The sequence below is a fragment of the Nicotiana tomentosiformis genome, chromosome 4 (assembly GCF_000390325.3).
Source record: "Nicotiana tomentosiformis chromosome 4, ASM39032v3, whole genome shotgun sequence".
NCBI classification, from domain to species: Eukaryota; Viridiplantae; Streptophyta; class Magnoliopsida; order Solanales; family Solanaceae; genus Nicotiana; species Nicotiana tomentosiformis.
In genome coordinates, this window is record NC_090815.1 from 87,497,933 (window position 1) to 87,522,719 (window position 24,787).

A 24,787-nucleotide genomic window follows, 5' to 3' on the forward strand; every position below is an offset into this window, starting at 1 on the left:
ACGGTTGATTCTCACGAATTCAACCGATAATAGATTGCACTTGAAGTTAATGTTCCTCTTTCGATTAAACGTTAATTCAGTAATTAATCCAATTGAAGTACGGTAAACAATTGCAACAATCAAATGATGCTTATGATCTAAAGGGTAACTTCTCACGAATATTTTCCTATTTTCTAGTTCGATTAACAATTCAAGAGGCTCTTTCGATTACCTATTTGAATCACGAATTTAAACTAGACCATAAGATGTGAAGATATTCAATATCAAACTCCTCTTTCAATTAAGCAAAACAATAAATAACCCACAATACAAATTAAAGCTCCATCAATTAATCGAATCCCTACTCAAGTTATCGAAACACCGTATCTGTCAACATCCTAATGGAAATTACTCCATAACAATGGAGTAATATATCCCAAATAAGTTTAAGAACAAAGAAAATATCAATTCTAATGATTCGATACAAACTCCCGTATTGCATCGATTGCAGGTTGTAATATTGATGAATTTTTGAGTCTTCTTGCCTTGGTTGGTTCTCCAATCTCCCGTAGGTCAAAAGTCCATTCAAAATCGTATTTTTGGTGTATTTATACCGTGTAGAAATAAGCTCGGACAAAACTACCCTTTCCTAGCCGAACTTGGAAATCATTCTGACAATTTTGCACAGCGGCGCCACCTCATGCGGTGCTAGTGAGGAAATCCAGAGAGCTCGCACTTTGCTTGTCAGACTACTTTTGCACTGCCGCGCCGTGCCTTGCGGCGTCCCACGCAGTACTGGCTTTTTCTTAGAGTAAATTCATGTGTTCACTTTTTGATATCTGGACTTGGTCCTCAACCCCCGAACATGATCCCGACTTAACTTCTTGGGCTTCTACTTAGACTTCAAAGCTCCAACTTGTTCGATTTCACTCCAAATTATCTAAATAGCTCAAAATCATTTCCTACAAGGCATAAAACACGTAATACGTATAATTTACTATCAATTAAGCTCAAACACACGTAAAATATAATAATTAGAGTGCAATACTACGGTTAAAACACGTGTTTCTAGCCTACCATCAACACCCCACACTTAGACCATTGCTCGTCCTCGAGCAATCAAATTGTACTTCACCTAGGGACTACTTTTTTATTAAACAACATCCCTAACACATCATGCCAAGAATATTTAAAATAGATTAAGCACTCTAACGTAACATCCCCGCCTCAAGATTTGACTCAAAAGCACCACACATTATTTATACCCCGCTCACTTACTCTACCACAGAGATCAACGACATTACCTTTCCTTCGTGAATCAAGTGCCCTCACACAACAAAAGAGAGTAGTTCCTCATACAATAAAATTTAAGAACAATTAGGAACTCAAGATAGAAAGAATTTGCTCACTCACAGAAACAACATTCATGTGCCACAAAAGACGTACCATAAGCTTGCCCGTAGTGTATAACTCTACTAATTGAGATCATTCAGTCAAGGATCAAGTAGGACTTTAACTGATTGTAATGTAGGCTGCGGGATGGGTAGGATATATTTAGATATAAGAGTGACTACACCTCCCTGAGCACTTTTAGAGCATACATTTCATTGTTCAAACCCCCACGTTTATGTCAAACCAAAGCTCCATATTCACATCAATATATATTAACTCCCAACTTCTTTAAGCACAATTACATCAAGAGTCACCACTATCAAAGAATATTTTGCACAACAATGCAACAATTTTTTTCTTTTTCTTTTTCAATTCAAGTGGCTCTTACTTTTTTTAACAGTGCACATTTCTCCTTATTTCATTAGTTTCACTCAAAAGCCAAACCAACCACCCCACACTTCAATTTTTAAAAAGTTTATAACAAATTCAAGTACTCACGAGAGGTACAAGGTTCAAATAGATGGTAAAATCAACCAAATGGGTAGGGCTTATAATGTGGTTGCCAAAGAAACATGATTACGGGCTCAAAAGGGGTTAACTATTGTGATGACCCAAAAGGTCATCTTATATTTTAGAACTCGAATCTGCTTTCTTAAGCCTTAAAAATCTCATCTTTTACCCTCCTCGATTTGTGTGCGCAGTCAGGGCAGGTTTCCGGAAAGCATTTATGTAGAAAACTAATGAAAATAATTTTAGTTGACTTCGGACAACAATTTTGGTAAACGGTCCCGGATCCGTGCTTTATTGATCCCTGTAGGTCCGTATCGAATTATGGGACCTAGGCGTATGTCCAGAATCGAATTCGGAGGTTCCTAACTTGAGTTATGAATTTTTGATGAAAATTAAAAGTTTAGAAATTATTTGTTTCTAAGAATTGATTGATATTTGGCATTGATAGTATCGGGTCCGTATTTTGGATTTGGAGGCCGGTACAGGTTCATTATGATATTTAAGACATGTCTGTAAGATTCGGTGAGAAACAGAGTTGATTTGACATGATTCGGACGCCCAATTGAGGAAATAGAAATTTTAAAATGTTCTTGAGAATTTTATTTGATTTGGTGCTAAATTTAGAGTTCTAAGTGTTATTTTGGGGATTTGATCGCGCGAGCAGGTCCGTATGATATTTTTAGACTTGCGTGCATGTTTGGTATGGAGCCCCGAGGGCTCGGGTGCCCTTCGAGCGATGCGCGAGTTGAGTTCAAACCTCAACAAGGCTGCCGGTGCACCAAATCTGGTGTGCCCGCACCTGCAAGCCTTTGGTCGCAGGTGCGAGCTCGCAGATGCGAGCGAAAGCCCCGCAGATGCGACCCAAGCCTGGACTTTGTTCTTCCGCAGATGCGGACTTTTCTCCGCAGGAGCGGGACCACAGAAGCAAAACCCTGTCTGCAGGTGCTGCCCCAGTTGGCCCAATCCTTCTCCACATAAGCGCATATCCCGTCCGTACATGCGGATGCGTAGGTGTGACCAAAGCACCGCAGGTGCTAAGGTCGCTGGGTAGTGAGCATTTAATTCGGACTCTAGCCATTTTTCTTCTTGTTTTCAAAAGGATAAGAGGCCTAGGGCGATTTTTCAAAGACATTTTCTTCCCCAAATCATAGGTAAGTGTTCCTTAACTCGTTTCCTTCAATCTTTTACTTCATTTTACTAGAATTCAACCTAAAAATCTAGAGTTTCATGGTAGAATTAGGGGTTAGGGTAGAAACAAGGGATTTCGGAAATTTGGGGATTTAGACCTCAATTCGGGGTCGGATTCCAAAACTAATTATATATTCGGGCTCGGGGGTGAATGGGTAAGAGGATTTTCGTCCGAGCATTAGGTTTTGACCAAGCGGGCCCGGGGTCGATTTGTTGAATTTTTGGAGGAAAAATTGGGAAATTTAATTTATGCAATATAATTGATTCCTTTAGAAATATTTGATATTATAGAGTCATTTTTGAATAGATACGAGTGGTTTGGAGGTGAATTCCAAAGGAAAAGCTGTGATTGAGAATTAAGTGGCCTTCGGAGCGAGGTAAGTGTTGTGTCTAACCCTGACTTGAGGGAATTAGGAACCTTAGATTATTTGCTAAGTGAAATTCATGTGAGCGGCATATATGTGAGGTGACGAGTACTTATGTGCCTCCAATTTACATGTTTTCCATGTTTCTGTGTTTTTCTTACATTGTCTTTTCCTATGTCAAATTGCTACGTGTTATGCTAGTATTGTTCAATTTATCGTTCTTATCATGTTTACGGATTTTCTAGTGATAATTGAGTTTTTATTTCAAAGTTGAGATTGACATTATGGAACCAAATATTGAAGTAAGGTTTGTATTTGTTATTCTATCTCCCTGTTGATATTTTTGCATTGCATTATAGTAAGGGAGAGTGTTAATGCACGAAGGGTGATGTCGTGCCATATTGTGAGTGTTAATGCACGAAGGGTGATGCCGTGCATATTTTCATACTGTATTCACTATTCCTGTTGATTAATGGTATATTGACTGCTCCAGTGATCATTCTATTGTAGTTCTTTATCTTGTATTTCCCTCAGTATGTTCCCCTCCCGACATTTCCTGTTTAGTTTTTCATTCTTGTTATTTGCGTGTACACTGTTAAATTGTACAGGTTGATTTGTAGGTGCCTTGCCTTAGCCTCGTCACTACTTCGTCGAGGTTAGGCTTGACACTTACCAGTACATGGGGTCGGTTGTACTGATGCTGCACTCTGCACTTTCTATGCAGATTTTGATACCGACTCAGGTTGATCGAGATTTGCTATTGGTCCGCTGTCCGGAGACTCAAGGTAGATCTGTCGGCATTCACAGACCTTGAAGTCCATGTCTATCTTTTTATGTCCTACAGTTTTCTTTCATTCAGACAGTTGTATTTCTTTTAGATTATTACTTGTAGTAAATTCTAGAATGCTCGTGAACTATGACTCTAGATCCGGGTGGTAGTAATTAATATAATTTTATAATATTTCGCACTTATTATATTCCATTTTTGTTAATTATTGTTATTTACTGAATCGAAATAAGGAATTGATTTAATGATTCTCTAACATTGGCTTGCCTGGCAAGTGAAATGTTAGGCACCATCACGGTCCCGTCGGTGGGAAATTTTGGGTCGTGACAGTTGGTATCAGAGCACTAGGTTCCTTAGGTCTCACGATTCACGAGCAAACTTAGTAGAGTCTGGAGGATCGGTACAGAGACGTTTGTGCTTATCTTCCAGAGGCTATGAAGTTTAGGAACAAGTTTCACTTCTATTTTTCTCTGTCATGCGATTTTGCTTTCTTAATACTGATTGAACTCTTCTACTCTTATTCTCTCACAGATGGAGAGAACACGTACCGCTTCCTCAGCTGAGCAGCAGCCAGAGCCTCCAGTGACAGCTCATATGCAGGGCAGAGGTCGAGGCCGTGCCAGGGGCCGAGGCAGGGGCAGGGCTCAGCCTAGGGCTCGAGCAACAGCCCCAACAGCGGAGCCTCAAAAAGAGCTTGACGAGGAGGTTCCAGCACAGACTGTTCCTACCGGACCAGCTCAGGTTCCGAAGGGGTTCATTGCTACCCTAGTACTTCAGGACGCTTTGGTCCATTTGGTGGGCCTTATGGAGAGTGTGGCCCAGACTGGTGCATTTTCCATGGCACCAGCAGTCTCTCAGGCTGGAGGAGGAGCCCAGACTCCTACTACTCCCGCTCTAGAGTAGATAGCTCCCTAGTATAAGGCTCCAGCAGCTCAGCCAATCGGATTAGTTCAGCCGGTTATTGCGGCACAGGTTGGAGATGGGCCAGCTATGTCTTCTGAGGCTTTGTGGAGATTGGAAATGTTTACCAAGCTCTTTCCTGTTCACTCTAGTGGTGCTCCTTCAGAGGACCCCCAGGAGTATCTTGACAGCTGTCACGAGGTTCTACGGAACATGGGTATAGTGGAGACCAATGGGGTCGATTTTGCTGTATTTCAGATGACTGGTTCTGCCAAGAAATGGTGGAGAGATTACTTGTTGACCAGACCAGCTAGGTTGCCTTCTCTTACTTGGGACCAATTCTCTCAGCTCTTCATAGAGAAGTTTCTGCCTATCACATTGAGAGAGAAGCGTCGCCATCAGTTTGAGCATCTCCAGCAGGGCAGTATGACTGTTACTCAGTATGAGACCCGTTTTGTGGATTTGGCCCTTCATGCCATTCTTTTGCTTCCCACCGAGAGAGAGAGAGAGTGGGTGAGGAGGTTTATTGATGGACTTGCTCAGCCTATCAGATTGTAGATGGCTAAGGAGACTGGGAGTGAGATTTCTTTTCAGGCGACTGCTAATGTCGCCAGACGAGAGGCCTCGTTATTCTGTTTAGTTCAGCGGTGCCTCATCTACAGGCAAGAGTACTTTTGGTAGAGGCCATCCTCCCAGGCCGTTTCATTCAGTGCTCCAGGCATCCCACGGTGCCTCAGGTGGTCGTGGCCCTCAAATGCATTATTCCGACTAGCTAGCCTACAGTGCACCACCAGCTCCTATTAGTGCACCTCCACTCCAGAGTTATCAGGGTGGTTATTCAGGTCGACAGGGTCAGGTTCAGGGTCAGCAATCACAGCAGCCGAGGTTATGTTATACTTGTGGTGATCCGAGGCACATTGCTAGATTTTTCCCTCGGGCAACGGGCAGCTCATAGCATCAGAGTTCTCGTGCCATTGTTCCAGCACCAGTTGCTGCACCACCTACTCAGCGAGTTAGAGGTAGGGGTCAGGCAGCCAGAGGTAGGGGCCAGACAGTTAGAGGTGGAGGTCAGGCCGTTAGAGGTGGAGACCAGCTAGCTAGAGGTCATACCAAGGATGTAGTTCAGGGTGGTGGGGCCCAACCCCGATGTTATATTTTTCTAGCCAGTCCTAAGGCTGAGTCATTTAACGCTATTATCACAGGTACTGTTTCAATTTGTAGTAGAGATGCTTAAGTTCTATTTGATCCGGGATCTACTTACTCCTATGTGTCTTCCTATTTTGCTTCCTATTTGGTTGTGCCCCGTGATTCTTTAAGTGCTCCTGTGTATGTGTCCACACCAGTAGGAGATGCTATTGTTGTAGATCGTGTTTATCGTTCATGTGTGGTCACCATTGGGAGTCTTGAGACTCGTGTAGATATTCTACTTCTCGACATGGTTGATTTTGATGTCATACTGGGTATGGATTGGCTGTCACCTTATCATGCTATATTAGATTGTCATACCAAGACGGTGACCTTAGCCTTGCAGGGGTTGCCTCGAATAGAGTGGAGAGGGAATCTTGGCCATTCTGCTAGTAGGGTTATCTCTTATGTGAAGGCTCGTCATATGGTCGAGAAGGGGTGTCTAGCTTATTTGGCTTATGTTCGCGATTCTAGTGCGGAGGTTCATTCCATAAATTTGGTGTCAGCTGTTCGTGAGTTTCCAGAGGTGTTTCCTGCAGACCTGCCAGAGATGCCACCCGATAGGGATATTGATTTCTGCATTGATTTGGCTCCGGGCACTCAGCCTATTTCCATTTCGCCATATCGCATGGTCCCGCCAGAGTTGAAAGAATTGAAGGAGCAGTTGCAAGATTTGCTGGATAAGGGCTTCATTAGACCTAGTGTCTCACCTTGGGGTGCACCTGTGTTGTTTGTGAAGAAGAAAGATGGATCGATGAGGATGTGTATAGATTATCGACAGTTAAACAAAGTCACCATCAAGAACAAATATCCATTGCCGAGGATTGATGATTTATTTGATCAGCTTCAGGGTACCAAGGTATTTTCAAAGATTGATTTGAGATCTGGCTACCATCAGTTAAGGATTAGGGCATCCGATGTACCTAGACAACTTTTCGGACTCGGTATGGGCATTATGAGTTTCTAGTGATGTCATTTGGGCTGACAAATGCCCCAGCAACATTCATGGATTTGATGAACCGGGTGTTCAAACCCTACTTGGATTACTTTGTGGTTGTGTTTATTGATTATATCTTGATCTACTCCCACAGTCGAGAGGAGCATGAGCAGCACCTTCGGATCATTTTTCAGACTCTGAAAGATAGCCAGTTATATGCTAAGTTCTCAAAATGCGAGTTTTGGTTGAGTTCAGTTGCTTTCTTGGGTCACGTTGTATCAGCAGAAGGTATTCAGGTGGATCCTAAGAAGATTGAGGCACTCCAGAACTGGCCTAGACCCACATCAGCTATAGAGATCCGTAGTTTCCTGGGTTTGGCGGGCTATTACCATCGATTTGTGGAGGGGTTTTCATCCATAGCAGCCCTGTTAACCATATTGACCCAGAAGAGTGCCATTTTCAGGTGGTCAGACGAGTGTGAAGCGAGCTTTCAGAAGCCCAAGACAACTTTGACTACGGCACCGGTATTGGTGTTACCCACAGGTTCAGGATCTTATACAGTATATTGTGACGCATCTCGTATTGGTCTAGGTACGGTATTGATGTATGGTGGCAAGGGTATTGCATATCCTTCACGGCAGCTGAAGGTTCAAGAGAAGAATTACCCTGTTCATGATCTAGAGCTGGCAGCCATTGTTCATGTGCTGAAGATTTGGAGGCACTATCTTTACGGCGTGCCATGTGAGGTATTCACTCATCATCAAAGCTTGCAGTATTGTTTTAAGCAGAAGGAACTCAATTTGAGGCAGAGGAGGTGGCTGGAGCTATTGAAAGACTATGATATCACCATATTGTATCATCCTGGGAAGGCCAATATGGTGGCCGATGCTTTGAGTAGAAAGTCAGTCAGTATGGGTAGCCTTGCATATTTTCCAATTGGTGAGAGACCGCTTGAATTGGATGTTTAGGACTTGGCCAACCAGTTCGTGAGGTTAGATGTTTCTGAGCCCAACCGTGTTCTAGCTTGTATAGTTGCTCGATCTACTTTATTTGAGCGCATCAGAGATAGGCAGGATGACGATCCTCGTTTACTTGTCCTTTGAGACATAGTGCGGCACGGTGGTGCCAAGCAGGTTACTATTGGAGATGACAGGGTTTTGAGGATGCAGGGTCATATTTGTGTGCCTAATGTGTATGGACTTCGTGAGTTGATCCTTGAGGAGTCCCACAGTTTCCGGTATTCTATTCATCCGGGAACCGCCAAGATGTATCAGGACTTTAGGCAGTATTATTGGTGGAGGCGAATAAAAAAGGGCATAGTTGCCTATGTAGCTCGGTGCCTAAATTGCCAGCAGGTAAAGTGTGAGCATCAGAGACCTGGTGGTTTATTCAGAGGTTAGATATTCCTGAGTGGAAGTGGGAGCGTATCACTATGGACTTTGTTGTTGGACTCCCATGGACTTAGAGGAAGTTCGATGCAGTTTGGGTCATTGTGGACAGGCTGACTAAGTCAGCGCATTTCATTCCTGTGGCAGTTACCTATTCCTCGGAGTGGTTAGCAGAGATTTATATTCGTGAGATCGTCCGTCTTCATGGTGTGCCTGTGTCTACCATTTCTGATTGAGGTACTTAGTTTACCTCACACTTTTGGAGGGCAGTTCAGCATTAGTTGGGTACGTGGGCTGAGTTGAGCACAACATTTCATCCTGAGATGGACGGGCAGTCCGAGCGTACTATTCAGATCTTGGAGGATATGCTCTGCGCCTGTGTTATTGACTTTGGAGGTTCTTGGGATCAGTTTTTGCAGTTAGCGGAGTTTGCCTACAACAACAACTACCAGTCGAGTATTCAGATGGCTCCCTATGAGGAATTATATAGTAGACGGTGTAGGTCGCCAGTTGGGTGGTTCGAGCCGGGGGAGGCTCGGTTATTGGGTACAAATTTAGTTCAGGAGGCCTTGGATAAGGTCAAGATTTTTCAGGATCGACTTCGCACAGCTCAGTCCAGGCAGAAGAGTTATGCTGACCGTAGAGTTCGTGATATTGCATTCATGGTCAGAGAGAGTGTTATTTCGGGTATCACCCCATGAAGGGTGTAATGAGGTTCGGAAAAAAGGGCAAGTTGAGCCCTAAGTATATCGGACCTTTTGAGATTCTGGAGAGAGTGGGAGAGGTGGCTTACAGGCTTGCGTTGCCACCCAGTTTAGCAGTTGTTCATCCGGTATTCTATGTGTCCATGCTTCGAAAGTATCACGGTGATCCGTCCCTTGTATTAGATTTCAGCTCAGTCCAATTGGACAAGGATTTGACTTATGAGGAGGAGCCGATGGCAATTCTAGCCCGACAAGTCCGCCAGTTGAGATCAAAGAGTTACACTTCAGTTCGAGTGCAGTGGAGCGGTCACCCTATTGAGGCAGCTACTTGGGAGTCTGAGTCCGATATACGGAGTAGATATCCCCACCTTTTCACCAGCCCAGGTACTTTTCTATGTCCGCTCGAGGACGAACAGTTGCTTTAGAGGTGGAGAATGTGATAGCCCAAAAGGTCATCTTATATTTTAGAACTCGAATCTGTGCTTAAGCCTTAAAAATCTCATTTTTACCCTCCTCGATTTGTGTGCGCAGTCCGGACAGGTTTCCGGAAAGCTTTTATGTTCAAAACTAATGAAAATAAGAATTTTTGCCTTCAAAGTTGATTTTAGTTGATTTCGGTCAACAGATTTGGTAAACGGGCCCGGATCCGTGCTTTAATGGTCCCGGTAGGTCCGTGTCGAATTATGGGACCTGGGCGTATACTCAGAATCGAATTCGGAGGTCCATAGCTTGAGTTATGAATTTTTGATGAAAATTAAAAGTTTGGAAATTATTTGTTTTTAAGAATTGATTGATATTTGGCATTGTTAGTATCGGGTTCGTATTTTGGTTCCGGAGCCCAGTACAAGTTCATTATCATATTTAAGAAATGTCTGTAAAATTTGGTGAGAAACGGAGTTGATTTGACATGATTCAGACGTCAAATTGAGGAAATAGAAATTTTAAAGTGTTCTTGAGAATTTCATTAGATTTGGTGCTAAATTTAGAGTTCTATGTGTTATTTTGGCGATTTGATCACGCGAACAGGTCCGTATGATATTTTTAGACTTGCGTGCATGTTTGGTTTGGAGACCCGAGGGCTCAGGTGCCATTCGGGTGATGCGCGAGTTGAGTTCAAACCTCAACAAGGCTGCTGGTGCACCAAATCTGGTGTGCCCGCACCTGCGAGCCTTTGGTTGCAGGTGCGAGCGAAAGCCCCGCAGATGCGACCCAGGCCTGGACTTCGTTCTTTCACAGGAGCGGGACCGCAGAAGCGGAACCCTGTCTGCAGGTGCAGCCCCAGTTGGCCCAGTCCTTCTCCGTAGAAGCGCATATCCCGTCCGCACATGCGGATGCGCAGGTGCGACCAAAGCACCACATGTGCGAAGGTCGCTGGGCAGTGTGCATTTAATTCGGACTCTAGCCATTTTTCTTCTTGTTTTCAAAAGGATAAGAGGCCTAGGGCGATTTTTCAAAGACATTTTCTTCCCCAAATCATAGGTAAGTGTTCCTTAACTCGTTTCCTTTAATCTTTTACTTCATTTTACTAGAATTCAACCTAAAAATCTAGAGTTTCATGGTAGAATTAGGGGTTAGGGTAGAAACTAGGGATTTCGAAAATTTGGGGATTTAGACCTCAATTCGGGGTCGGATTCCAAAACTAATTATATATTCGGGCTCGGGGGTGAATGGGTAAGAGGATTTTCGTCCGAGCATTAGGTTTTGACCAAGCGGGCCTGGGGTCGATTTGTTGACTTTTTGGAGGAAAAATTGGGAAATTTAATTTATGCAATATAATTGATTCCTTTAGAAATATTTGATATTATAGAGTCATTTTTGAATAGATACGAGTGGTTTGGAGGTGAATTCCAAAGGAAAAGTTGTGATTGAGAATTAAGTGGCCTTCGGAGCGAGGTAACTGTTGTGTCTAACTCTGACTTGAGGGAATTAGGAACCTTAGATTATTTGCTAAGTAAAATTCATGTGAACGGCATATATGTGAGGTGACGAGTACTTATGTGCCGCCAATTTACCTGTTTTCCATGTTTCTGTGTTTTTCTTACATTGTCTTTTCCTATGTCAAATTGCTACGTGTTATGCTGTATTGTTCAATTTATCGTTCTTATCATGTTTACGGATTTTCTAGTAATAATTGAGTTTTTATTTCAAAATTGAGATTGACATTATGGAACCAAATATTGAAGTAAGGTTTGTACTTGTTATTCTATCTCCCTGTTGATATTTTTGCATTGCATTATGGTAAGGGAGAGTGTTAATGCACGAAGGGTGATGTCGTGCCATATTATGAGTGTTAATGCACGAAGGGTGATGCCGTGCCATATTGGGAGTGTTAATACACGAAAGGTGATGCCGTTCCATGATATGAGAGTAAAAGCACGAAGGGTGATGCCGTGCCATATTGTGATTGTTAATGCACGAAGGGTGATGTTGTACCATATTGTGAGTGTTAATGCACGAAGGGTGATGTCGTGCCATAATATGAGAGTAAAAGCACGAAGGGTGATGCCGTGTCGTTTCAATTGATTTTATGGTGAGATTGAGAGTAAAAGCACGAAGGGTGATGCCGTGCATATTTTCTTACTGTATTCTCTATTCATGTTGATTCATGGTATTTTGACTGCTCCGGTGATCATTCTGTTGTAGTTCTTTATCTTGTATTTCTCTCAGTATGTTCCCCTCCCGACATTTCCTGTTTAGTTCTTCATTCCTGTTATTTGCGTATACACTGTTAAATTGTATAGGTTGATTTGTAGGTGCCTTGCCTTAGCCTCGTAACTACTTCATCGAGGTTAGGCTCGACACTTACCAGTACATGGAGTCGGTTGTACTGATGCTGAACTCTGCACTTTCTGTGCAGATTTTGATACCGACTCAGGTTGATCGAGATTTGCTATTGGTCCGCTGTCCGGAGACTCAAGGTAGATCTGTCGGCGTTCACAGACCTTGAAGTCCCTGTCTATCTTTTTATGTCCTATTATTTTCTTTTATTCAAACAGTTGTATTTCTTTCAGACTATTACTTGTAGTAAATTATAGAATGCTCTTGAATTGTGACTCCAGATCCGGATGGTAGTTATTAATACAGTTTTATGATATTTCGCACTTATTATATTTTATTTTTATTAATTATTGTTATTTACTGAATGGAAATAAGGAATTGATTTAATGATTCTCTAACATTGGCTTGCCTGACAAGTGAAATGTTAGGCGCCATCACGTTCCCGTCAGTGGGAAATTTCGGGTCGTGACAACTACGATACATAACAATTAGGCAGGTCATAGACATATAATTGGCTCAACAAAGAAATGCCTATATCACTTCCTAGACTGAACAAGACTACTATTTCGCTTTGCAAACACACGGGGCAAGTTCTAGACATTATTGAAATGCACAGAATAACAACAAAAATCTCACTCACACATTGGCACATAACTCACTTAGGATCAGATCTTTCCTGATTCTCTAGTCAAAGAAGTTTAGCAGAGTTACGATCAAGCAATTTAAGGCACTTACGTAAGAGTCAAGAACTGAGCCTAGGCGTCACGACTAAGACACTCACCACTCTCTAAGGCATATGCAATCAAGGAAAATTGCTTCAAATTAGCACTATGACTCAAGATTCTTTATTCCTATAAAATAAAAAACTAACTACACCCGGTTCAAGTAAAACACTTAAAAAAGAACTACGGCACAAAGAAAAACCAAGGGAGAATTACTACACTACCTAAGAAAGTAAAATAAAATAGGATAAAATAAAACAAGACTTAATTTTTTGGATTTTTTAATTTTTCTGTATTTTTCTTTTTCGATTTCAAATCCCTCAAGAAGCCGGTCAACGAAATCCATCGTATGGAAGAGTCGAAACTAAACAATTAGTTACTAACTATTACAGGCCGATAGAATTCAGAGTTATGATTACAGACCATATTGTCTACGAAAGCAAGAAAAAAATCAAACAAAACTAACAAGCAAATAGAAAACAAATACAAATACAAGCAAATAGGAGCACCCCACACTTAAGAAATCGCATTGTCCCCAATGCAAAATAGTAAAACAAGAGTGAAAAGGTAACTCCCTGAGGCCCTTGGCCTACTCCTCATCAACACTATCAAAGGTACGCAGGTACTCTTCATCATCAGAGGGAATAGAGTTCGCATCCTCATCTGGTGGCATCTGTACTCCAGCGGCTAAGCCCAACCACTGTTGCGTGACCGCGGAGAGTGGGTGGCCCTTTTGCACCTCTACTAAGTCAATCTCCCCCCGAGTAGCGCGAAGGCGCATATCAGCAAATCGTAGCTGCAATGTCTGCTCAACACGAACAAATCTCTAATCTACAGGAACAACAACAGCAGGGGGGTCTGTCACAGTTATGGCATCAAAAGGCTTAAGAGGCCAAAAAATCAGAATCTCCCGATCATAATGGAACTCGTCCTCCACATGGTGGGTCCTCAAAAGCCGCGTGATCATACTCGGGAAATATAGGCGGCGGGCCCTAAGTGGTTGTACCCGAGACATGTGCTCAAGCATAATCTTACCCAGATCAAACTTCATCCGAGTCAAGATAGCATAAATGAGACACACCTTCAACCGGGAGACATCAATGTCGTTCTGGGTAGGCATGATCTTTACATTAATTAAACGGAGAACGACTCTAGCTAGACGCTGGAAATGACACTTCTTCATGTCCTTGTGGAACTCTTTAGCATCTCACATCCATGTGGCAAGAGACCCTCCACCACACAGGTGGCGTCTAATATCAGGATAGGGGGTTGATGCAGCAACCTCAAGAACAACTTATGTGAATGCTCCGTGAATCCCGTGATCTAATTTATTACCCGGGAAGAAAATGGAATCATCTTGCCTCGCACCTCCACTTCATACACTGCATCTAAATTGGCCTCAGGTTGCCAGTTAGCATAAAACTCCTTAACCATGTTCACGTTCACCGACTCACCTGGACGGAACAAGCTTTCAAAACCCATATATCTAATGTTGTTGTAAATCCCCGAGTATTTCTTGGCTAGCTTACCTTCATCAATGCCAGCTTTCGGGTCGGGACTTACTGCCGGAACAAAGGTCCGGTACCACATCCTAGCATGAGCTAGCACAGCCCGAATGCCATACTTGCAGCCTGGTACTACATCAGCATCAGGATCAATGTGCTCCTCTTCCTCCTCCACTGGGGCGGGGGGAGGTGCCCGCCTACCTCCTCGACAGCTACTAGAGTCAACCTCTGAGGTACTTGTGTTAGAACGTTTGCTAGGACGGCGAGACATTGTACATGCATAAGACAAACAACATTAGCCACAACACTTAAAACAAAAACAAGACCAACCGGGGTAACCACCCCACACTTATGTTATTGGCATGTTCACAAGTACAATGTATATAGGGGACTCAAACTACCCCATTGAAAGCACACCATGAGTAATCAACAACTCGCCCGACCACCAACACAACATTATAACAACATAACCACGGACTACACTAGTGTAAAAGACAAAATTAAGAAGCTAAACTAGTAATTAAGAAAAGAAGCATAAGAAGTTAGTCTAATCCACTACTAACAAAATTTAAGATACAATACAACACTACACCGTTTTATGTCACTAAGGCATTTCAACAAACACATTGTGGGCATACCTTTCACCTTATTATTTCAATTCAAAGTGGGTTAGAATCATCGTACAACCACATCAAAAATACCACTCACCACAACCACAACATCATCATATCTTCACAATAGCACCCAATGCATAAGCTTTACACAAACTTCACTAATTTTCAGCCACTTGGGCACCTCCACAAAGCTTCAACACAAATTAATTCTAACACCATCAAAACACACCAAAAAAATACCCATAATAATAAGAACAATTAAAACCCCAAAAGTTTATGCAAGAATTTCGGCCAAAATAGAAGAAAAATAGCTAAAAGATTAGCAAAAAAGAAAATACCTAGGGTTATAGAACTTAAACTAAAGTTAACTAAAATCTACAATTAAATACTAAAAGAAGGAGAAGAAGAACTTACACTTGATGAGTGATGGAATTGGGAGAATTGAAGGTGAAGAACTTTGAAGAAGAAGAAGAAGAAGAAGAAGAATTGGGGATTGGGGGTGAGTTAGAGAGGAGAGGTTTGAGAGAGAATAAGAGTTATGGTGGAAAGTGGGGGGAAAAGATAGGGGTTGGGGGGTGTGGGGGGGGGGGTAGTCTATCATGCTTTTTTAAATCAGATTTTTTTTAAAATTCAAATCCAAAATATTTTTACACCACTGCGTCGCCCCATGCGGCGCGGTAGTGGGGTTTTCCAGAGAATTGTTTTCTGACAAATTTTTTCCGTTTGGCCTAGCGCGAGGCCCAAGCGGCGCCTCATGCAGCGCGATATGCCACTTTTCTCAGAGTCCCGATTTGTTTTCACTTTTTAGCCTACGGGTCGCACCCCGACTCTATTTTATACTTATTTTATGTTCGATTCATGCTCATACATGTTCAAACAATTATCAAAACTCTTAAACTCTAATAATCCTAAACTACCATTATCTAATTAGTCTACAAAAGAAATAAAGAGGGTTAGAAGTAGTTCTGAGTTATAGTCGTCAGCTTGACTCCGTCATTTAGGCTCATTTGATCACGATGCTGGAGGTTTGCTTGTCAAATCCTCCAACAAGGTACTGTTTTAACTTGTTCCCATTCACCTTAAAACTTTCATTCCTTTCTTCATCTTGTATTTCAATGGCGCCATACGGCAAGACGTATTTAACCACATACGGACCTACCCATCTTGATTTGAATTTTCCGGGGAACAACCTAAGTCTACTATTGTATAGTAAGACTTTGTCCCCTTCATGAAACCCCTTTGGATTAATCAGTCGATCATGAAACCTCTTTGTCTTTTCCTTAAAGATTCGTGCATTTTCATATGCGTCCAGTCTAAACTCCTCTAATTCATTCATATGCGCCAACCTGTGTTTACCTGCAAGACTAAGATCAAGATTAAGCATCTTAATTGCCCAATAAGCTTTATGTTCTATCTCAACAGGTAGATGACATGATTTTCCATACACTAATTTGAATGGTGAAGTCCCTATGGTTGTTTTGAACGGAGTTCTATACGCTACGCCCATAGAGCTTCATCTAGCTTTATGGACTAATCCTCACGAGAAGCACTAACCGTCTTTTTAAGAATTTGTTTAAGTTCACGGTTAGCCACTTCAACTTGCCCACTAGTTTGGGCATGGTACGAGGTTACTATTTTTTGTGTGACCCCATACTTAGACTGCAGTGCAGCAAACTGCTTGTTCACAAAGTGTGACCCATTATCACTGATAATCACTCGTGGTGTCCCAAAACGGGTAAATATGTTCTTCCGTAGGACTCACATGCCACCCGAGCATCATTGGTCCTAGTAGGGATTGCTTCGACCCATTTAAAGACGTAATCAACAACTACTAGGATATACTCGTATGAATAAGATTATGGAAACGAACCCATGAAGTCAATGCCCCAAACGTCAAAAATTTCACATACTAGAATGGAGTTTAGTGTAATCACATCCCCCTTGCTAATGTTACCTGCCCTTTGACACTTGTCACATGCGGCTACATACCCCCGTGTGTCTTTGCACAAAGTAGGCCAATAGAAGCCGACTTTCATAACCTTTGCTGCAGTGTGATTTCCACCATAGTGTCCTCCAGCTGCTCCATCATGGCAATGGGAAAGAATGCTTGCCATCTCTCCTTTAGGCACACACCTTCGAATCACACCATCTGCACATAGTTTAAACAAGAAAGGGTCATTCCAAAAATAAATTTTTACCTCACCTTGAAGCTTCCTTCTTTGATCACAAGAGAGATCACGTGGCAACCACCTACTAGCTAAAAGGTTGGCTACATCAGTATACCAAGGCGGCCTTTTGCAGACCAAAACAATGGAAAAAATCTACTCATCAGGGAACTCCTCCCTTGCATCAACTGTTTCAACCAGAGGTCTCTCAAGTCGAGATAGATGATCGACGACTTGATTTTCTGTTACTATCCTAACTTTGATCTCCAAGTCAAACTCTTAGAGCAACAACACCCACCGCATCAGACACGGCTTGGAGTTCTTCTTACTCAACAGATATTTTAAGGCTGAGTGATCCATGTGTACAATCACTTTGCTCCCCACCAGGTATGATCTAAACTTGTCAAAAGCAAAGACCACGACAAAGAACTCTTTCTCAGTAGTGTCATAGTTGACTTGAGCATCATTCAATGTCCTGTTGGCATAGTAAATAGGCCTAAACATTTTATCTTTTCTTTGCCCCAGAACTGCCCCCACAGCTACATCACTGGCATCACACATTATCTCATATGGCTGGCTCCACTCAGGTGTCACCATAATAAGAGCACTTACAAGTTTTCCTTTATCACTTCGAATGCTCTTAAGCACTCCACATTAAAAACAAACTTTACATCTTTCGCTAGCAATGCAGTCAACGGCTTGGTAATGCTAGAGAAATTTTTGATGAACCTTCTATAGAACCCAACATGTCCCAAGAAACTCCTTATGCTCTTCACAAAAGTTGGTGGATGGAGCCTAGCAATTACATCCACCTTTGCTCTGTCAACTTCAATTCCATGTGCAGTTACTTTGTGGCCCAAGACAATTCCCTCTATCACCATGAAATGACACTTCTCCCAGTTAAGAACCAAGTGTGTGGCTTCACAACGTTCAAGCACGAGCTCTAAATTCTTCAAGCAGTCCTCAAAGTCATCACCAAAGAGGGTGAAATCATCCATGAATACTTCTAGACACTTCCCATTTAAATCATAGAATATAGACATCATGCACCTTTGAAAAGTGGCAGGTGCGTTACATAACCCAAACGGCATCCTCATGTAAGCAAAAATACCTGACGGGCAAGTGAATGTGATCTTCTCAACATCTTCTGGGGCAATGGGTATCTTATTGTAGCTTGAGTACCCATCCAAGAAGCAGTAGCATCCATGTCCAGCCACTTTCTCTAGCATTTGATCATTGTGGTTGGTATTGCTGCTTCTGCTGGTTCTGAAAACCTGGTGGTCCTTGACCATGGGGTCTGAGATTATCTTACTACCATGAATTTAATCTCCCACTAGGTGAACTCCATGAAAAACCTTTATGTCTTTGACCCATAGCATTATAGTTGTTCCCACCTTGGTAGTTTCCTCTATTAAAATTCCCCACTGCGTTGACTTCCTCAGTTGATGCTTAACACTCATGTGTAAGGTGTCCCAATCCACAAAAGTCATATGTTATTTGCGGCTCATTCTATAATTTGGCCAATGTCAGCTTTTTTATCTCCTTGGTCATGGTGTCTAGCTGGGCTTGCATGGATGTGTTAGAGTCCACCTGGTGAACCCCAACTGATTTTCTTCTATCATTACTCTCAGTCGGCCACTGATTAGCATCCTCGGATAATTCATCAAGGATTAAGACGACCTCTTCCAGTGTTTTCTTCATTAGTGGACCTCCACATGCAGTATTCAGAGTTCGTCGCGAGGACGGTGTCAGTCCATCCCAAAACTCCTGGAGTTGCATCCATAAATCGATACCATTGTGCTGACACTTCCTGACTATCTCCTTGAATCGTTCCCAATCTTCAAACACCATTTATGTCTCCTTCTAGCAGAAATTGTGGATTTTCCTTCTGAACTTCCCTGTTTTTGCAGTTAAGAAGTACTTGTCAAGAAACTTCTTGGTCATCTCTTCGCGTCATCTTTCAATGAAAAGGGGAATGCCCTTAAGTAGACTGCATCCTTTGATACTCTATTGTATTGGAATCTATTCATGATATCTTCAAAATCCGCCAAGTGAGTATTAGGATCTTCGTTCACCTTCCCTCTGAAATTGCAGTTGTTTTGGATAGTTTGAAGCAAGCCATGGTTCAATTCGAAGTTGTTTGCTGCTATGGGTGGGGGTCTGACACTTGACAGTCCTTAATTATATATTGGCATAGCATAGTCACCTAATGATCTTCCAGGCATGGGTGCTGCATTCTCGAACTGGTCTTCAACCAATGATCGATTTAGATTTAATCTTCGACCCCCATCATCGTTGACGGTCTCATCGGCAATTCTCCGGGCTTCTTATTGTTGTGCTGCCTCTCGTGCAGCTAAGTCTACTCCGTCGTTCTCTTTGTTTTCCATGTTATCTCGAGTTGATGTTTGACCCAAGAAATTTTCTGTTAATTCTCTTTCTTTTCTCAGTTGTCGCATGTGTTTCTCCAACTCTGGTTCGTAGGGTATCACTTCCTTTGAAGAAGATCGAGTCATACACCAAAGAAATCAAACATGTATCCTGCACACAAGTAAGAAACGTGAATAACTAAAGTAAAAATTGGTTCTTGAATTAGTATTAAAACTATTTTAAACACTATTGATTACCAATCCCGGCAATGACGCCAAAATTTGAAAAAAAAAATGTATTTTTTGAAAACAAAATGCAGACAGTTTCTTCTCCGCCTTCTTGGGGTGCACTCCAAACTTATCTTTCTCACTCACCGCAGCATTCTCTTTTTAGCCATTCACTTCCTACTCAACACTTGCAGCTGGTTTCTCCTTTGTCACCCCCGACAACGGCACCAAAATTTGACGAGCACAAAATACAACCCAAAATTATTGCTTGCTAGTCAAAGAAAGTATAGTTTAATTATCGTGTCCACAAGTATTGGATTTAAACAGTGTTCGAATAATCTCCAATTGATAACTATCCAGAAAAATTAACACTTGATTTGATGACTGCTACTACGGTTAACTACTAAAAAATATGCAAATAATAATTGATCACAAAAGACTACAAATGAGCAACAAAGAAATATCAATGAGAGGGATAAGGGTACTTGACTAGATAGGTGAAAGATAACTGACTCGGGATCCAATTCTTGAGTTAATTCACTCTATAATACGATTGATTCTCACGAATTCATCCGATAATTAGATTGCACTTGAAGTTAATGTTCCTCTTTCGATTAAACATTAATTTGGTAATTAATCCAATTGAAGCACGGTAAATAATTGCAACAATCAAATGATGGTTATGATCTAAAGGGTAACTTCTCACGAATATTTCCCTATTTTCTAGTTCGATTAACAATTCAAGAGGCTCTTTCAATTACCTGTTTGAATCACGAATTTAAACTAGAGCATAAGATGTGAAGAAATTCAATATCAGACTCCTCTTTCGATTAAGCAAAATAATAAATAACTCACAATACAAATTAAAGCTCCATCAATTAATTCTAACAATTATCAAGAATTGAATCCCTACTCAAGTTATTGAAACACCGTATATGTCAACACCCTAAGGGACATTACTCCATAACAATGGAGTAATATATCTCAAATAAGTTTAAGAACAAAGAAAACACCAATTCTAATGATTCGATACAAACTCCCGTATTGCACCTATTGCAGGTTGTAATATTGATGAATTCTTGAGTCTTCTTACCTTGATTGGTTCTCCAATCTCCCGTAGGTAAAAAGTCCCTTCAAAATTGTGTTTTTGGTATATTTATACCATGTAGAAACAAGCCCGGACGAAACTACCCTTTCCTAGCCGAACATGGAAATCACTAGGATAATTTTGCACAACCGTGCCACACTCCGCACCGCCTGCTAGTGAGAAAATCCAGAGAGCTTGCACTTTGCTTGTCAGACTACTTTTGCAATGTCGCGCCACACCTCGCGGCGTCCCATGCGGTGCGGTAGTGGCTTTTTCTCAGAATAAATTCATGTGTTCACTTTTTGATATTCGGACTTGGTCCACGATCCTCGAACCTGATCCCGACTTAACTTTTTGCGCTTCTACTTATACTTCAAAGCTCCAACTTGTTCGATTTCACTCCAAATTACCTAAATAGTTGAGAATCATTTCCTACAAGGCATAAAATACGTAATAAGTATAATTTACTATCAATTAAGCTCAAACACACGTAAAATACAATAATTAGAGTGTAATACTACGGTTAAAACATGGGTTTCTAACCTACCATCAGATGAAAATGCTTATCACTTTGCTATATGGTTTAACAATCAAATTGGTGATGATAAAAATTACACCGTAGACCGTAGTTTGGATGGCCAACAGAGACCAACCTGTAAATGGAAGGTACTCGCTGCTTTTCTGACTGAAATCATGGAATCTTGTTCTAACTGATGCTGGTCAGGTCACAGTTTGGTCGACAGAAACTCAATCAGATTCCTCTGTTGAACTGAAACTCTTGAACAGTGGCAACCTTGTTCGTAGAGCTTTAGAAGGCAAAACTATTTGGCAAAGGTTTGACACACCAACTGATACACTTCTTCCAGGACAACCACTCACTAAAACTTCAAAGCTTGTGTCTCTGAGAAGTTTAAGTAATTACGTACTTTTCAGGATTTTATAAGCTACACTTCTCTGATGAAAATACTCTCCAGCTTCTTTATGAAGGCTTAGAGATGTCAACTGTTTACTCGAACCGATCTACCTACAACAATAGCAAAATTGCAGTGCTCGAACCTTTTGGAAATTTCACGTCAACTGATAATTTCGGGTTTAGAACTGCTGATCATGGTGAACTAATTAAAAAAAGAAGGTTAACATTGGATATTGATGGGAACATCCACCTGAATAAACAGAGGACTAATTGGGAAGTTTCTTGGCAAATTAATTGGCAACCTTGCAAGATTCATGGAATTTGTGGGTTGAACAGTTTGTGCACCTACAGTCATAATTTTGGTAGGAAATGCACTTGCCTACAAAGCCACAAGATGAAAAATAAATGTGACCGATTGGTCTTATGGATGCGAACCAGATTTTAAGCTTTCTTGCCCGAATCGTAATATGGTGAATTTTGTTCAACTTCATCACGTTGAATTTTACAGGTATGACTTTATGTATTATAAGATTTACACTTTGGAGAAATGCAAACACAAGTGCTTAGATAACTGCGATTGCAAATGATTTCAATTCAACTTTGAAACAGAGAATGGCGTCTATAGCTGCTATCTTAAGACCCTGCTCTTCAATGGGCACCGCTCAGCATCTTGGCAAGATTCAGTATTTATTAAACATCCGAACGATGTCCGTAGTTCGGATGAGGAAGTGTTCGAGATCTTATGCCTTGTCTCTTATTTGATTACAACCCTCAAACCAGAGGCGAATCCAGGATTTAAATCCTATGGGTTCAATATTTAAAGTTATGGGTTCATATCTACTATTTTTGTAATTTTAATAAATTTTTACATACAAATTTTTGCTCTGCGTCAAAAGTTATGGGTTCAGTTGAACCCGTAATCAGTACACTACATCCGCCTCTGCCTCAAACGCTCTAATGCAAAATTTAACTCAAGTTTATATTCTGATTGTCATAGATTCAAGAGATTCACCTACGCCAAGCTGAAAAAAGCGAGAAGAAATTGGACAAGGAAGTGGTGGTGTTGTGTACAAAGGCAAATTATCCGACAACAGAATAGCAGCCTTCAAGTGTCTTAACTTAGAAGCCAACCAGTGGCTGATCCAAGATTTCAAAGTCATGGGAGCTCAGCGGAAAAATGAATGCTTACTCAATACTTATTCAGCTTTTTTGGTAATTACCTATGTAAATTTATTAAGTTTGGCCAAAGACAATGGGTGCTTAAGTACTCATAAGACTCCTTATGGATCCGCCACTGAAGCCAACCACGGAGAAGCTGAATTTCTTGCAGAGGTGAGCACAGTTGGCAAGCTTAACCGCATGAACTTGATAGAGATATGGGGTTATTGTGCTGAGGGAAAACACATGCTCCTAGTGTATGAGTACATGGAGCATGGTTCTTTAGAAGATAATTTACGTACCAACAATATTCTTGATTGGCAAAAGAGGTTTGAGATAGCTGTAGGAACAGCTAAAGGTCTTGCTTACTTGCATGAAGAGTGTCTAGAATGGGTTTTGCATTGTGATGTAAAGCCACAGAATGTACTCTTGACTCCAATTATGAACCAAAGGTAGCTGACTTTGGTCTCTCAAAGCTATTAAATAGAGGTGGAGTGGATAGTCCAAGCTTTTCCACAATAAGGGGGACTAGGGGTTACATGGCTCCTGAATGGATTTTTCACATGTATATAGTTCTGCTAGAGTTGATCACTGGAAAGTGTCCAAACAGAGTTCAATATAACATGGACAATGATGAGATGCAACATACAATGCTGGCCACTTGGGTTTGAGAGAAGATACATGGACTTGAGCAAAGTGCCCCATAGATTCAACAAGTTGTTGATCCTGCTTTGGATGGTAACTACAATTTGGAGAAAATGAATGTTCTTATAAAAGTGGCTTTGCAGTGTTCAGAAGAAGATAAAGATGCAAGACCTACAATGAGCCAGGTGGTGGATATGCTACAAGAGTAAATGAAATTTTATGTGAATGTATAGCTTTGTGGTTGTTATTGCCTTCTTAGACTGGCCTGCTTGTTATCCAACAACTCTCATAGACAGTCCTAGTCTCTATGAGTGAGTTGATTTCAGTTTTATGTATTTCAGTTTTATGTGCTTTTATTCATTCCCCTATGAGTTGTAGTACCATGTGATGGATCTATTATACAACTAATAAGAGATAAATAAAATAATTATAATATTACACCTCAAGTTTTCGTATGTGAAAGTACGTCGTAAGTCAATTGATTTAAGCTCAAAAATGATGAAATCCTTCTACAAGGCTAAGGAAGGTTAATCGAAGTGCTAAGTAAGTTAGGATGAATGAGACTTGTTAATCATGATTTAAATGATTTTAAAGTCATGATATGACTATATATGATGTTTGGATATAAAATATAGAGTTTGGGAAAAATCTGATTTAAGTTGCAGAAACATCGAGCTAAGATTTGCCTTGTAACGAGCCGTTTTAAGAAATTAAATTCGTAAGCTTTATGATATAATTTTAGGACATAGCTCATACAAAAATGAAGTACTTGGAACCTAGTTTCCAACGGTCTAAACCATTTATTTATACGACATCGGCGTAGAGAAATATAAATTTTTAAAGTAGGGTCGCCAAGTCACGCCGCCGCAATTCGGAGAAACTAAGCACGTTATAGGCCAGGTTGCGAGGCGATTTTCTCCCAATCTATTGAGAGTTACAGGGAGATCTTTCTATGGAATTAAATATCCATGTGTCTAGTTTCTAACGCTGAAAACCGTTTGTCAATGCGATATCAGAGTAGAGAGATACAAGTGTCTGAAGTTGCACTGCTCAAGCTGCCAAGCAGGCAGCTTACCCACCTGCTTGGAGAATTGAGGCGGTGGGCTTATAAGTGGTTTTATACCCTTTTATCTTGTCAAAATACAGATAATACTTACCAAAATACTCCCAAGCTCTCCAAGAACCGGTCCAAGAAATTCCAAGCAAGATCAACATCCCTTTCCCGAAATCAAGAAGCGATAACATTAGAACGATCCCTACGATGTAAGAAT

At 41.3% G+C, this 24,787-nt stretch overlaps 1 protein-coding gene and 1 pseudogene across 1 annotated transcript; one reads left to right on the forward strand and one right to left on the reverse strand.

The window, feature by feature from the left end:
• Positions 1-15,957: 15,957 nt before the first annotated feature.
• Positions 15,958-17,716, reverse strand: LOC138910086 (uncharacterized). The gene is made up of 4 exons (XM_070201308.1): positions 17,418-17,716; positions 17,158-17,246; positions 16,909-17,103; positions 15,958-16,310 (listed from the first exon to the last, which is right to left on the reverse strand). The coding sequence occupies exons 1-4, from the start codon at positions 17,714-17,716 to the stop codon at positions 15,958-15,960; spliced, it is 936 nt and encodes a 311-aa protein (XP_070057409.1).
• Positions 17,717-19,342: 1,626 nt separating this feature from the next.
• LOC108948958 (putative receptor protein kinase ZmPK1) lies at positions 19,343-23,951 on the forward strand (annotated as a pseudogene).
• The last annotated feature ends 836 nt before the right edge of the window (positions 23,952-24,787 follow it).

Bases quoted from the DNA above. Each gene is read 5' to 3' on its own strand.
- LOC138910086 (XM_070201308.1), bottom strand. From the start codon at position 17,716: ATGGTGACACCTGAGTGGAGCCAGCCATATGAGATAATGTGTGATGCC. The intron at 17,104-17,157 runs GTGAGGTAAAAA...AACTATGTGCAG, and splicing joins TCAAAGAAGGAAGCTTCAAG to ATGGTGTGATTCGAAGGTGT. The intron at 16,311-16,908 runs GTAACATTAGCA...TTAGTCTTGCAG, and splicing joins TGACAAGTGTCAAAGGGCAG to GTAAACACAGGTTGGCGCAT.